General features: G+C 42.2%; 1 protein-coding gene across 1 annotated transcript in view; it reads left to right on the top strand.

Annotated features, from left to right (window-relative positions):
- LOC144792263 (uncharacterized) overlaps positions 1–16065 on the top strand; it is a 236308-nt gene that overhangs the window by 159256 nt on the left and 60987 nt on the right. The window contains exon 7 of the mRNA XM_078667186.1: positions 5229–5321. Coding sequence (XP_078523312.1) covers positions 5229–5321 — 93 coding nt within the window. The remainder of the gene's footprint in view (positions 1–5228; positions 5322–16065) is intronic.

Raw genomic sequence — 16065 nt, 5'->3', positions numbered from 1 at the left:
GTGAGAGTATTCTGCTTAATTCAGAGACTCTGTCCATCACCACCCCTTGTTGTAAACCAATATAACATAAGGCAGTCTTCTTTTTCTGTCTACCGTTCCATGTCCAGTCTTTTCTAAATCACATCACATACCATATTTTACCGATTTTCATTTACAACTAATGTACATGAGAGCAAGCAAATGCAGTATGCTCCATACCCACATCTTGAAAAGAATGTCAGAATGAATCACTGCAAGTTACCACCACCAACAAGCAACCATCTCCAGTCTCACGAAATTGAGCAATGTGCATTTCTTGATTAAAGCCAATTAACATTAATCACTCGAGTTCCAGAAAACCTTCCATGTGATTCATAAAAAAGCTGTAGGCTTCCTTTTATGTCTACTATTCCATATCCTGTCTTTACTACAACGTAACACATGCAATATTTTATTGAATTTCATTTACACTTTAAAAATATAATTTAAAGATCTTCGCCAATACTTAGTATGTATCCAAGGCATCATGACCACCCAAATCCACTCATAATACACTATGATGTCAACGCAGCGTTTTAAACGCCCAACTTCGTCTTATAAATTCAGGCCAATTTCGAATCAGACGCAAAACGTACGCAGAACGGGTTAAATCCAGCCGACACAGTAGAATGATAAGAATGCCACCACACAACGTCCCTGACGCATTCCAGACCATGCGGGAGACGCAATACTAACAGAACCCTAGCATAAAGCCCGGTGAGTCCATAACTGAAATGAGGAATTCCCCTTCTCTATTGAGGAACACGGCAGCCGGCCCACAAACAACCGGCCCCCGCCCCTCCCTTTACATAAGAAAGCGGCCAACTCAGTGAACACAATTCCTAGCTTCACACTTCCCCGAGGCTCTCCCCATTTTCAGAATGAAGTTGAAAACTTCTGACTCTGTAATATATATGGACAGCTTCAGCTGACTGACCACTTATTGGGGCATTTTTTTCAGATCCAGCTAAACAGTATAATAGGTGTTCCCCATGTACAGGAAGCTACAATATTCCCCTAACAGGTACAGCCCTCCATTTGGTAATCCTTCTATTGTTTTTAATTTTCATTATTATATAACATAAATACACAAGGAAACATTTCTTGTTCAAAACTTTAAAAGGGAGCTTGAGAACACTGCAGAGTCACACAATGTTATATATCTAATAGTCACACCGGGTGCTAAAGGGATCACAAGTAAACTTCAGAGGCCACAAATGTTGTATTGCATATCGGTCTTCTTTCTGTTATGCCTTTTTCAGTTCTAGGTCCAAGTTAGAACCGACATCTGTTTCATAATCTGAGCTAAGTTTGCTCACAGAAGAAAATGAGTGAGTGACCTAACTCATCCACGATTTTTTGTATGTCAATGAAGCACCCTAAAATGTAGGTCTTCAACTATTATGGTCCTGATGAAAGCCTCAAGACCCATTAGGGCTTATATTGGCAGAAACATGTTGACCTGATTACCAGGTGTTGTGGTCTAATAGGCTGCCCATATCAACACCACCCAGTTTTTAACCTTATCCTTGTTTAAGTTTGTATCAAAATCATTTTCTTTGGACAAGAGATGATTTTAAGCACTTGCCACTGCCGCCACCCAGACAGTCTCCCTCCTGGTGGAGGATGCAGTACCACTTGGAGAACGGGATACTCAAGTGGTGAAGACCTGATGACGCTATCCACTTTATCACGCCAGCAGAAAAAAACATACACTGTGGGCAGTGACAGCATGGTTGAGGGTCTCAAAAACATTTTCCAGAGACCTTGGCATAAGAGACACTAGTGGTTCATTCTCTCTTTTGATCTTCAGAGTTCTTGTCTGCACCAGTACCTGTGCAGTGTTTTACATTAGCAAACACCCACTCACCACAATTTGCCATCTATCATTGAAAAAATGGATGTGTAACTTGGTTAAGAACACAAGTACATCAGGCATCAATACTGCATGGTTTACGACTCAAAGTGGAGAGGCTCATCTAACCCACACACATTAGAGTTTCAGCTCAATGTGCTCTTCACACTCTTTCAGATCTGGGACTGCTTCCATTCATTGATGGGCAGAAACTCACTCTTCCTGGAATATATGTCCCTACTCCGTTGATATGATTTATTCCTTTGTGATTTTTCATCATTACTATGCATTCCTAACCCCACAATTCTAGGAGAATCCTATAGTGCTGTATGACCATGGCAGAAGCCTTGTCGCCCAATCAAGTCTGGTTTTAATCTCAGAGCTCAAAAATGCCCCACTCCATTGTTCACTTCTGTAGGGTCTTGGATTGTAGAAGAGGAATATTTCTCCACCTCTTTCCCAAACCATTAATGTATTCTCACCTAGATTACCATATGAATATTTGGAAATTCTCCAAGTTGACAGAGAACTGTGCACCTGGTGCCAGTTGAAATGCAGTGACTCCTTGTGTTGTGCCGTGAATAGCACTATGCAGGGCCGTACTGGCCGTGTAACTTATCTGTCATTTCCAGTGGGGTCTTAAGCCATTGAAAGCTGTTATTTTAGGAGCTGATGACTTCCAGTGGACCTTCAGAAAGACTCTCCAGCTCCTCAGGGTTTGTTTCAGAAGGCACAGTGGGGATGATTGGGGAGAGGAAGAAAGAAAGAAGGAGAGAAACAAAGAAAGAGAGAGGGGGAGGGAGGAACAGAGGCATAGAGAGGCTTAGATGTAGTTTGAACTTTTTTGTCAGGGCTGCTTTTGGTTCTCAGTCTACTCCAACTAAAGGTCAGTTCAGGCTTCTGGGCAGATTGACCAACTGTTATAAAAGTCTCAATTAAATCAGGGAGATGTGTTTCCCTCGAGAATATTCTTATAAAGGGTCAATTTAATCAGCAACTCCACTTGTTTCCCCCTTTCAGAGATACCTTTGTGTTTGGATCTTAAATCTCGTACTCTCTATTTCGGCTCCTTGAACCCTCTGTGTTCTGTTTTGCAGTTCTAAAATTCATCATTAGCTCCAGCTCAGATGCTCAATTTACACGAGCAACTATGTAGAGGGCCTTCGTGTGTTTGTGACAGTAGCCCGCCCCATCTAGAGCACTAGAAGGACAGAATAGATACAGGTTATCTGATGGGAAATCTCCAAGGAATGTCATTCAGTAAGCTGCTCAGAAATATTTGTTCATGTTCTGTCCTTCTTGCACCAGCTTCCATTTAACAGATATCAGCCCTCGTTGCAGGGAGAAACCGGCAGGTAATGGGTTTGAATTCAGGCAAGGTCGATTCAGCATACATCTTTCTGAGGTTGACGCATTGTGTACCATGAAATTGGATAATAATAGCATTAGTTGTTAACAGTGCTAAGAAATACCAAAACTACTAAATCAAACACAATATAACAATGTTATTATTGTTATCATCACAAGTCATTTTTGTTGACCAAAACCTTTGGTGGCACATGCCGTTTTAGTTCAGGAGTTTCATTGCGGGAAATCAGTAAATAAACCACACTTTTCACAGTCCCTTTGTGATCTTCTCAACCCAAACAAACCTTTGGCCTTGAGAGTCCTTTCACAGTCAATGGGGTAACCGCTTAAGTGTTCCCAAGCAGTCATCTATGTCTAGAACCAGAATTTGTCCCCATCTACCTCTGTCCGAGGCGCCTGTGCAGCTTAACATGATGCCCCCTTGCATCCCAGCTTGGTTGGCTTTATACAAATACCGGCACATACATATGTGTATTGCAAGATACAATGGTGCTTTTTCCCAGGGTTCCATACAAATGTGCCTTGCCCAGTGTATTCTTAGAACTGCAATTGGCTGATCTGTCTCCTGATGGCCACGGTACACAATGGTCTAATATTAAACTGTTGCTTTCCCATAGTACCACCACAAGAGCCACAACATACAATGACAGCGGTAGCAAGGGCTGGGAAAAAGAGCATTCAGTGGCATGTTTATTGCCATATGCTAAAAAGTTCTATGGCACTGAAAGTACAGACTGAAGTTCAGCAAATGTGGTATCGCAGATGCAGTGCTTTCATCTATAGAAGGACACAGACAAGTTCAAATGCGGGGTATTCTAAAGCTTCAACATCTGGTGATACCTCTATAAAGAATATCTTCTATTAGTCTGCTCCTCTGCTTATAAAGTCACACAAGTATCAGTACTTTAAGGAGCTGACCTTACACAGCAAGGAATACGGTTCAAAAACAGACTCCTAACCATAGTAGGCACTAGCCTCTCCAAGTCTTGTTTCAGGTAAGATGGAATTGTGGGTGTCCCAAAAGTGTTGGAATTTACAGATTCAGTTATGAACTTGTCATGTGAGTCTTTGAGCTGTAAATGTGGCCCTTCTTTACACACTGCAGCAGAGAGAAATCTGGTGACAGGTACTGAGGACTCTGGTCTCATTTCAGGACAGCTAGCCATTGGCTCCTGGTGTGTTTTAGTGAGCTTTGCAAACTTAGTCAGTGACATATGTGCATCCAAGGGAGCAGGTGTATTTGCTGCCAGCACACCTTTTTTTTCTTCATGATTTAAATAGAGCCTTATGTAGAATTCTTCGAGAAATTGTTCTCGGCTTGATCCTGGTGTCTGCAAATTGACCAGTCCTTTCTCCAGCTTTAATGATTGCTGCTGCAAGATCAGCCAGTTGCTACATCCAACAAAGCAGGAGTGAGGTCCTTCATGGTAATACCTGGCTGCCAAGGTACAGATATGGACGACGCTGTTGAAGGTGACGAGTTGCAGCGAAAGGTGCAGATATTCTGTATCTTCACAAGGGGCACTTTGGTGTGTCCAGGGCGCAAAGGCTGAGCAAATAGGTGACTTGGTCTTCATTCCTGTTAACAGGTTCAAATGATGCCCCCCATGCATCCAGGTCAAAAATCTTTCATCAGAATAGAGGGTCTGGCAGTGGCAGCTGGTTGATGTGAAAAGTGGTGAGACACAAACACCTGTCCACAAACGGTAGTGAGCAAGTGACCAGTTTGGTAGAAACCTGCAATTTGTTAAAAATAAGACGTATGTAGCATCTTACATACTCCTCTGGATGAGTGAGTGTGTATCTTCCTGAAATGAAAAAAAGAAAGTTATACCTACATAACTGGGGAATAATGCATTGAGGGCAAAAGAAGTTTATGTTGATATTGTCTTCCTTGACAAAATATATGAAGACCGTGTAAGGTGTGAATGAGACTAAAATGAAAAAGGAATTTTATAATGCATTTATGTATGTTGTTACTATTTAGATCAGAAACGTTGCACGGGAGAATGTGCAGATGTCTGAAGAATTAAAACGTTATCGGCGCTCTGAAGACCTGGAGAAGAAATTGAAAAAAATGGTAAATAATTATTTCCAACCATTACCCCATCTGTGTCTTAAGCCCTTCTGAATACCAAAAGCTTTTCACTTTGTGTGACCATGCCCTGTCACTCTGCATACCTGTGCCCTGTACCCCTGCACACCCTGCCCCTACCCACTTGCAAAATGGAATGCTATGTACATTTGTCCAGAGCCCTCTGGTTGCCATCTGCATTCTTTGACACTGTCCCTGAACACACCTAACTATTGCTCCTGTACATATTATTTCGGTGCCACCCTGCAAAACTGGGCCATGCTCCACTGCAAACCAGGACACCTCATTCTGCATTCCTTGGCCCTTCTTTGAATACCATGGACCAGTTGCCCTGCATGAATAGTCCATGCCTGTGTGTACGCTCCTGTTTCCTCAACTGCATATATTCACTCAGCCCCTCTGCCTAGCTAGACCTTGCCATGCTGTATGCCTTGATTCTCCCATCTGCAAGTCTTGCCCCTTTGCCCCTTTGCCCCTTCATACTGTGTACATGGTCCTTTTCATACTTTCTTGTCCCTCCGTGTATTGTCATTCTTCTTGCCTCTCTAGCTACCCTTTTGTTGCCCCACTTTCCTTGCCCATCTGTATGCCATGCTATTGATCAACTTCATACACTCTTTTTCCTCCTATGTACCCAGTTGTTCCCTCATTGCATTCCTCACCCTTCTCCCCCTGCAAACTCTGTACTTGCCCCTCTGTATGAAGGGTGATTGATCTCTGCCTACCTTGTCCTTACCTTTGCATGCACTTTCCTTGCTGCTCCTGCATACCTTTCCCTACTAATCAGCACACAATAATCCTTATTCTGCAGTATTTGCCCTTACTTCTTTACCTACAAAGTCCTGAACCCTCTGTATACCTTGCCACAGTCACTCTACATCACTTGGATTTGCACGGTACATACCTTTTTTGCTGCTTCTGTGCATAACATTTCCTTATAGCCCTGCACTCCTTGCCCTTGTTGCTCTCCATACAATGTGTTTTCCTCTTTGCATACCCGTTACCCTCCTCTCTACATGCTGTGGTTTCTTTAGCCTGCAGGTGCTTACAGTCCTTCTCAGGCACATCCGTACTATGCTCTTCTGCATGCCTTGACGTGTGCATGTCTTTGTGCTGTCACTCTGCAAGCCCTGCCCATGTTCCTCTTAATGCTTTGTTCTTACAGTTCTGCTTAGTTTGTCCTTGTCCTCTACCTACCTAAATGCTGCAATGCGTTATGTCTCAATTCATTACATCAGTATGCTCCACGGAATAGCTTGTTCTCACTCATCGCCACACCTCGTTATGGACCCCTCATACATTGTTCTTGCCCCTGTATATACCTTGTTGTTGCATCTGTACATACATTGTAACTCTTCTTACTTTGCTCTTATGTTTCTGCATGGCAATGCTTGCCACTCTTCATGCACATCTCTTATGCAGCATTCATTGTTCCTCTGTTTACTCTTTCCAGGCCCCTAGGAATACATTGTGCTTACCCACTTGTCCTTGCTCCTATGCTTACCTTGCACTTGCAGCTCTGAATAGCTGGTCCTTGCCCCCCTACATGCCTTATTTTTCCCCGTTTATATCTTGTCCACACCCCTTGACATAACGTATCCTTCTGTATTCCTTTACATTGCCTCTATGCATACATTGACCTTCCATCTGCCATACCTTTGAACTTATCCTCTGCATACTTTAGCCCTTCATTTCTGAAATGACGGGCTGTGTTCCTCTGCATACCCAAGCTCGGCCTCTCTGGATGACTTGTTTCCTTCATACTTGCCTCTCAACACACATTGGCTGTGTCCCACTGTATCAGATGGGCCCTCTTCATACATTGGTCCCACTCTCTGCATACCTGTGTTCTGCTTCACGAAAATATTTGCTTCCACCTCTCTCCATATATTGCCTCTACGTAGCTTGTGTTCCTGTGTCCCTCACTGTCTACATGGGTTCAGGCCCCTGTGAGCATGGATTCCGCCTTTCTTCATACACTGTTTGCCCTCTACATCCTTTGACTCGAGCCCACAGCATTCTTTAGCCCTGCTCACCTTTTCATACAATGATCTTGCCCTTTCACTTACTGGCCCTGCCCCTCTTTTAACATGTATCCTGCTCATTTGGGCACATTGGCTATGCCCTTCTGCTTATCCTGATTTTGTCTTATGTGCACATTAGTTCCCATCCTCTGTCACTTTTAAGGTATTCATTTGGCTTACTCCCAAAAAGTATTTTCATTGTGCTGCATGCCTTGATCGTCATCCGTTTCCTTTGGTATACCCTGACAGGTTTGGTCAACGCATTTTTTACCTTTCTGAGTTTATCTTGTCGCCGCTCACAATATACATCCTTAGCATCACGTCTCCCCTAAGACATCTTTAACACCCCTGGCAGTGATTTAAGACCATCGTATATTAAGGGTGGTAATAGGAAATTGGCCAAAATCAGAAAATGTCTTGTCTGCCTTCCTTTTGGTTTCCCCAACTTGTTTAGTGGTCAAGAAGCTGCATAGTTTCCTTTGAGCCTAAGCAGCAGACCGTCCACCACAAGACTGTTTAATGAAAGATCACCCACCTGGGAACCTTCCAATGCTGTTTTTTCCGTCTGCTACTGTTTTGTAAGGCAAGAAGAAGTGCTTTTGGTAACTAATTTTTTGTTATTCAGAAACAAACTACAGCGTTCAGAGCACACTTCCAAAAATCTTTAAAAAATAGCCAACCATACCACCATCGCATTGTGAGCTAATCAATGTGAACCATTTTGCTAAAAGTCCTCGTACTGTACTGATGGGAGCACTTTCAGTGACAATCACCCGCTGCATGAGCAGCAATGTATAGATTTGGTGAGTGGGCCAGGGTGTTAAAAATGATGCCTCTGATGTTCCAGTGGTTTTGTGGTCCACCGGCCAGATCTTACATGACCCACTTACACACCACTCAACAATCATGTGCTCCCTGCCCTGCATCGTTTGGAACATTTCTAGGTGCTTTTTACTTGGATTCTCTTCACCTGCATACTGTTGATTCCCTGAACTGCCTTATGGCCTAATTTAGAGTTGAGCGGTCATGGATTAATCTCCTAATTTCAATAGGAAATTCTAAATCTGGTGGAGGATCCAGCAGAGGAATTTCCACTTCAGTATTTTCTCTATAATAGGAGACTTTCCCGATAGCACCAAGCTCCAAATCAAATCTTTTCTCTCCAGTGTACATCTATTTGATTATTGCATGTCTTAGAACCACGTAATGTTTGCAATTGTGAATCTGCCCCTCAACATGCATACCCTGAAATGAAATATATATAAACAACAGGGATTCCAGGAAATTGACCTTTTGATATTGAAAAAGACAATCAATTAATCCAAAAAATGTATTTACGTAAATTGCAGCAAAACATAAATGAAGCTAAAGAACAAAGAAAAAGGTAAGAATGCCCACAGTTTCCAAAAGTGGTTTAGATTATTATTAGAAGGACAAGTTTTTTTTTTTTTACAAAAGACCTATAACAATCCAACAAATAACCAATTAGTGTTCAACACATTACACAAAGAAATACATTTTGGACATTAAATAGTGTTAGCAAAGGACAGAAAAACAAATTTGCAATGGGTTTACAATGCAACTAAATAGTCCCCAACAATGAGAACAGCTATGAATATCAATCCGATTTCAATTTGCCAATAGGGCATTGACAGCGTTTTGACCCTAATAATTCAAAGGGTCATCATCAGGACAAGAATAGTTTGGAGCAGAAAAGACTAAGAATCTAAAAGAAATAATAAGCGGCACCTTAGAGGAAAATAGTAAATATGAATAAAGGAAAAATAAAGTACTCTAACCATGGCCATATTTCTTACGTCTGGACCAATAAGCGCAACCAAGGATTAAATCATAAAGATGTTTTTCAGAACAGATCAAAAGCACCTATACAAATTGAAATAAATAATGACACCCAATATATATGACCATATACCATTTGGCTAAAACAGGTCACCAGTGAAAACCTGTAAAAAGGGGGGGATGCTAGATAGTGATTCAATCATCAAACCACAAAGACAAATTAATTGTGCCAAAATGTGATTCTATCAGGATACCACTTTTAAAAATCACAGCAGTTTATTAATACACCCTAAAAATATATGAATATATATATTACCACTCACATTAATTGTGGCAAATTGTAAGAATCCAAGCGAGCAATGCTTCTTGCTAATTGTAGCAAGGCATGGCACTCACCGTCCTCCAATGTATGCTTTAAATAAGAGCCCCAAACTTTTATTCGCCTAAAAGACAAAAAACGTAATGATGTCTGTTCCAAAATCTACAACTACAAGCCAAAATGCAAGAAACCATAAACACTGGCTCACCAAATAGCCAATATCAGAACAGTCTGCAGAGTCATGAAATTCAATGAAAAAGTCAGAGCGAGAATACATTTCCTACAAAGAAATATAAAAGGCACTTCATTTTGGTCATGTGCTTTTATTGCCAAACCAGGGCAAGTCTTGAAATCAGACTAAGGGCCTGATTTGGATCTCGGCGGACAGGTTACTCCATCACAACGGTGATGGATATCCCGTCCGCCAAAATATAAATCCCATAGGATATAATGGGATTCATATTTTGCCGTTGTGATGGAGTAACCCGTCCACCAAGATCTAAATCAGACCCTAACGTACCACAGAGCCAAAATAAAATCCTCCTAGCACCCAGTGAACAGCAATTTGGTCAGCGCATAATTCAGGTCTTCGCCAGCAACGGCGTTTTAAGCTGCTCTGATCCCCATAGGAATAGAAACAAGCATTGGCGACGCCAATCCATCTTGCATTTACGAGAGTTTGAGCTATTAGTGTTTTTTATTAGCAATGTCTTTTACCCATGTATCATGGAGTGGAGTGAAGCAGATGTATGTGATGTGGAGTGTAATTATGTGGGTTGGATTGGAATTGTTAGTTGTGGAATTGTGTGGCATGGAATTGTGTGGATTTGTGTAGAGAATTATGTGGCATGGTGTGCAGTGGAATTATTTGGATAGTAATTATGTGGTATTGAGTGTACTGGAATTATGTGGAGTGGGATTGTGTGTCATGGAGTGTAATTATGGAGGATGGCCTGTTGAATTCTGTGCATTGATGTGGAATTCTGTGGTGTGATTGGAAGTATGTGGTGTGTTGTGTAATTGTGTTGCTGAGTTGAATTATATGGTTGGGTGTCAAATTATGTGGTGTGGAATGCAAATGGATGAAGTTGAATTGTGTGACGTTGAGTGGAATTATGCTGATTGGAATTATATAGCATGCTGTGGAGTGCATTTATGTGGGTTGTTGCTATGTGACATAGAGTAGTTTTATGTATGGTGTATTTATGTGGTATTGAGTAGAGTGTAAGTATGTGGAGTTGAATCATGTTGCGTTGAGTGGTATTATGTGTAGTGTAATTATGTTTGTTGGTGTTGAATTGTGTGGTGTGGAATTGTGTGGGGTTGTGTGTCACACTAAACATCCAGGTATGCTACTTCATTTTACAAGGCAAATGATATAAAGAGTGCAAGGATAGAGTATGCAATTCGATTCAATTCAAAACGTTAGTGTTTGCTTTAATAAAAACCTTAACAATAGTAAAGTGAGACAGATAATGCATAAAATGTCATACTTGAGTATGCAGGAATCCTTAATGGAATTGAAACTTACCGTTCCGATGCTAGGCAAATTTTGATTCATAGACATTACAATCTAAATAGTAAACCATCATGATTATCATCAGTAAAGTGCCATAGTGCTATTAAAATCTAAACCAATAGTAGTTGGATTAATAGTAAAAGGAATCATCATAAACAGCCATTTCATAAGTGAGAGGTAAAACTGCCAGGATTTTATAGTTCTTGATTGTTTTAAACTACACAATCACCAAGACTTAGTGACAGATAGTCTTAATGACAGATGCTCCTTAGCACCATGATCTTTTAAGTAATGGTCGTCATGTAAAGACAATAAGAGCATTAGTACCTGCGATCTCTGACCAACGTAGTTTCTTGTGGGCTATGCTGGGACAAACAAGGCTTAATTTTCTGTGTAAAAAACTTTGACTTTCTAATAATATTTTAAATAGTCTTTTTAACTGTTTGTGGGCACGCTTACCTTTTTCCTTTTTCTTTATCTTCATGTATGAGTTGTTGCAATTTATGCAAACAAAACTTTTGGGATTCATTGATTGTCTTTTTAAATATCAAATGTCATTTTAAATATCAAAAAGTCCATTTCCTAGAACCTCTGTTGTTTATATGTCTTTTACTGTCCCTGTTTCTAGGATAGTCGGGCTAGCCCTGTTGTGGTAACTCTGGTAGGAAAGCATCATAAATTACTGTCCTCAGCCCCTTTGACATCTTTAATTCTCCCATAAGATGTCCTTTGCGGGTCTCCTTGCACCCCTACGATGTGTCTTGTGTCTATCGGTACCCACTCTTTTTTTTTTGTTTATTTTATTTATTTTTTGTCCTCATATGCCACCTAGGTTTTAAATGTGCAATCAATAGGTTAACAAGCAACATGCTGCCTCAGTTTTCTCAGAACTGGTAGGGATAGAAACGGAATGTAGACCTCATCCCTCAGCAATAATGCTTAAGCCAGCAATGATCGCCAGAACAAAACCTTATGGAGGTTGCCAAAATCCAGCCAAGATACTGATAAGAGCATCAGAGCACGGCTATACCCAAAGATAGGATTGATTGCTTAGTCATTGGACCTGTGGGAAAAAAAAAAAACAGAATCTCAATGATGCCACTTCAGGAGATGCCAGAAAGATCTTTTGTCTGGATTCCCAGCTCTGACCAGATCTAACCTGGAGACCTGCAAGGCTGAGGCGTACCAGTCAATGATAGATGGAGGTAGGGAGTCCTTCCATTTCCTGCATATCTCCCTCCTAGCAAGCAGAATGGAATAAAAGACTAACTTCCTCACCGGCGTGGGAGCCCCTTCTAAAAGTCCAAAAATAACCAAAGAGAGATCCAGAACAATGTTGGAGCCTACTGATGACAAAAGAGTCTTACTTATGGCCTCCCAGAATAAGGACAAGCGAGGGCACTCGAAGAACATGTGGATGTCCGAAGCGGCCACCAGCCCACATTTCGGACAAACCACCATGTTCCCCTGGGTAATTTGGAAAGTCGAAGGGGAGAATAGTAAGCCCTGTGAATGGTGAAAAAGTGGTTCCTACGTAACCACGCCAGTTTGACGGTGTCCCACAACATTCTACATGATGAACTCCAAAGGTCTTGCAAATTCGAGTTGCTCTCATGTGGCGACCAAAGCTCATCTGGTAACAAGAATACACCATCCATTTCCTCCAAGATCAATTTATACCAAGATGAAATCTCCTTCTTAGCGGGAGGTTTGTCGACTAGGAGGGTTATAAGATTGCTGTAACCACCTAAGGGGAATTTGCTTCCTCGAGAGGGCAGTGCAGTATAAGAGCGGGACCAGCTGGATATTTGCAGGAATTTAAGCCTGGCCAAGTTTGGGCAGATTTTATTGCTCAAACATTTCCCAAGAGAGCAGGACCCCATCGACAAATAGGTCTCCCCAAACCTGGAGACCTGCTTCTCTAATAGGCACTGCAAGTGTATCCCTCAGCCAGGCCGGACTCTCGGGAAGATCCCATAAAGGTGTCATGCTACCATAGTACCCCAATTTAATAGACTTAGATAACTGGGCCCAAATTCTTACCATTCCCAGTAAGACCTTTAGTTTAATTTTTTTTTTTAACTTGGAATCCCCAAATTTGAAAAGAAATCCTGACTGGCTAACCCCCTCTCCCTTAAGCAGAGTAGAGTACAGAGTCCCCACCCCATGCTCAAATGGTTTCTTTAATAACATCCTGGCATGGGATAACTGAAACGCCCAGGCATACACCTTAAGGTCCGGGGCAGCAAGCCCCCCCCCTTTTCCCTGTGCCTCCTAAGCTTTTTCCAAGAGATTCTTGGGAGATGTTTATTCCAAATAAAGGTATTAATTTCGGCGTGTAATTTTTTAATAAGAAAAGGATCAAAATATAAGGGAATAGTATTAAATAAAAAAGAAATCTTGGGCAGAATGGACATTTTGACCAAGTTAACCCTTCCCAATAGTGACAAAGGGAGATGTGCCCAAGACTGTAGTAACTTACGACAGTCCTTTGCAACCTTGGAGAAATTAGTTGTGGCGATCTGGTCAATGTCCTCTATAATGTCAAGGCCCAAATACCTCATCTTATTTCCCGGCCGGATGCCCGAGCTAAATAAGCTCTGGTCAATGCTCCAGGTCATCATCTCGGTCTTTGAGGCATTGATCTCATAGCCGGACACTTCCCCAAATTCCAAGGCCAACTTAAATATTGCCGGAAGGGCCGTATGCGCCTCAGACGTGAAAATGAGGATATCATCTGCATAAAGTGCCACCTTTCTCTCCCAACCCCTATACGCGAACGCCTTAATATTGACATTGTCCCTCAAACATTGGGCAAATGGTTCAGCATATAGATTGAACAGGAGTGGGGAGAGCGGGCAGCCCTGCCGTGTTCCCCTCGAGATGTTAAAGGGATCAGATGGAACACCATTGACAAGAACAAAAGCATTAGGGCTCTGATATAAAAGGCTGATTGCCCGGCGAAATCCTCCTCCCACGTTGAACTTAGCCAGTGCCTCCGACAGGTACAACCAGTTGACCCTGTCGAAGGCCTTGGTGGCATCCGGCGTAAGGACCGCCAAGGGAAGAGACTCCAAAACTGAGAAGTCGATGGCCCCTATTAAGTCAAAGGTTAGCTCATATAACTGCCGCCCCTTAACAAACCCCTTCTGATCCGGATGCAATATATTGGGGGCGACTAAAACCAATCTATTAGCAAGAATTGAAGCGAACATTTTGTAGTCTACGTTTAAGATCGAAATTGGTCTATACGAACCACATGCAGTAGGTGGCTTCCCTGGTTTTAAAATTAATGTTATGGACGCACTGTCCCATGACACCGGAGGACGCACGCCATCCAGTAAAATCTGATTAAATAGCACTACCAAGAAAGAAACCAGTTCCTGCTCCAAAGCTCTATAAATTTCAGCAGGTAGGCCGTCTGGCCCCGACACCTTTCCCTTCTTGGCATTCTGAATGGCTTTCCTAACTTCCTCTTCCGAGATTTCACTGTCCGACATCACACTCTGCTCAGCAGAAAGGACTGGGAGGGTGATCTTACTAAGCCAGTCTTTAATGATGTCAGGGTTCATGTTCTTATCCTCGCAATAAATAGTTTGAAAAAAGTCTCTAAAGGATGATCTAATGTCAACATCTAAGGAGAGTGGGACATTATTGACATTAATCAGCTCGATATTGTTACGGACCTGATTCGTTTTGGCTTTCCATGCCAATAACTTCCCGGCTCCCTCCCCATACTGGAAGTGTACGAGTTTACTGGCCTCCCACCCTTCTTGTATCCGCTGATTAAGAATCGAGGCTAAGTGGCCCTTTAGGGAATGCAATCTCTCACGCAGAGGTGTTAAAATAGCTTCCGTGGAGGCGGAGTCAGCATCAATATCTAACTGGATCTTAGCTATATTCGCCTCCACCGAGGTCACGGCCTCTCTGTATTCCTTCCTTCTATAAACCACTTTACCCGTAATAAGGCCTCTAAAAAACGCTTTAAGAGAGTCCCACACAACTCCGATACCAGCCAAACCTACATTTTCCTTTATGAAATGTGTCACCTCAGTCTTAAGAAAAAGGACATCGTCAGGATGAGAAAGTAGGGAGCGATCGAAAGACCAACTCCTGACTGACGCGGTAAGAGGGGTTGTCAGTTCCAGAACTACCGCCGAGTGATCGGATATATGTAGTGGTAGATATTTGATGTCCCTTGTGCAGTCAACTAGCTTCTGATTAATTAATATAAAATCTATTCTGGACTGATGGTGGTATTTATAGTTCCTGAAAGAAACGCCCTGCTGTTTACCTGTCCTTAATCTCTAAATGTCGACATACCCATATTGCTACATTGCGTTCAGCAAGAAGGATCTTGATTTCGATGGGATCAGAGAACGATTATTATGTTGAAATGGCCAGCAAATATTACAGGCTCGGGAAAGGACAAGAGATGGGAAAAGATAGCCTCCAAAGATGATGGATCGTCTTGATTAGGGCCATAGTACCCAACCATAGTAAGTTGAGTGCCCATAATGGAAAGAGAAGCAATAACCCATCTACCAGCTGGGTCCACCTTAGAGTCTAACACCCTAGCCTTTAGTTGTTTCTTAAAGATAAGCGATACCCCTCTAGTGGACAAAGACTGAGAGGTAGAAATTGCGAAGTCAATCCACTTATTCCTCTTAACTAACGTGTCAATTTCAGCCTGGATCAAATGCGTCTCTTGGAGAATGATGACCTGTGCATCTGAGTCCCGAAGATACTGCAGCAACTTTCTGGCCCTAGGTTTAGTGCGCAGGCCGTTGACGTTCCAAGATATTATTTTTAATTTACCCATAGACACTGACCCAGACGCCGCCAAACCTTAATTTGGATACAAGGGACATCTTTAGCTTGCCCTATCCCTATACAAATTGGCAACACATCGTGCAGAAACTTATAACCAACATAGTAAACTAAGAAACAAAATTGGCAAATGAGGAAATTTTTATGAAATTGTTGCCCCCCCCCAACCTCCCCTCTGAGCCCATGCCCCCCTCACTCCCCTCCCCCCTCCCATGGAGAACCCTAGGTGAATCTAAC

Source organism: Lissotriton helveticus, chromosome 11 (genome assembly GCF_964261635.1).
Source record: "Lissotriton helveticus chromosome 11, aLisHel1.1, whole genome shotgun sequence".
In the NCBI taxonomy this organism is placed as follows: Eukaryota; Metazoa; Chordata; class Amphibia; order Caudata; family Salamandridae; genus Lissotriton; species Lissotriton helveticus.
Note: the sequence above shows the minus strand (reverse complement) of the source record. Positions and strands in the feature narration are given on the sequence as shown.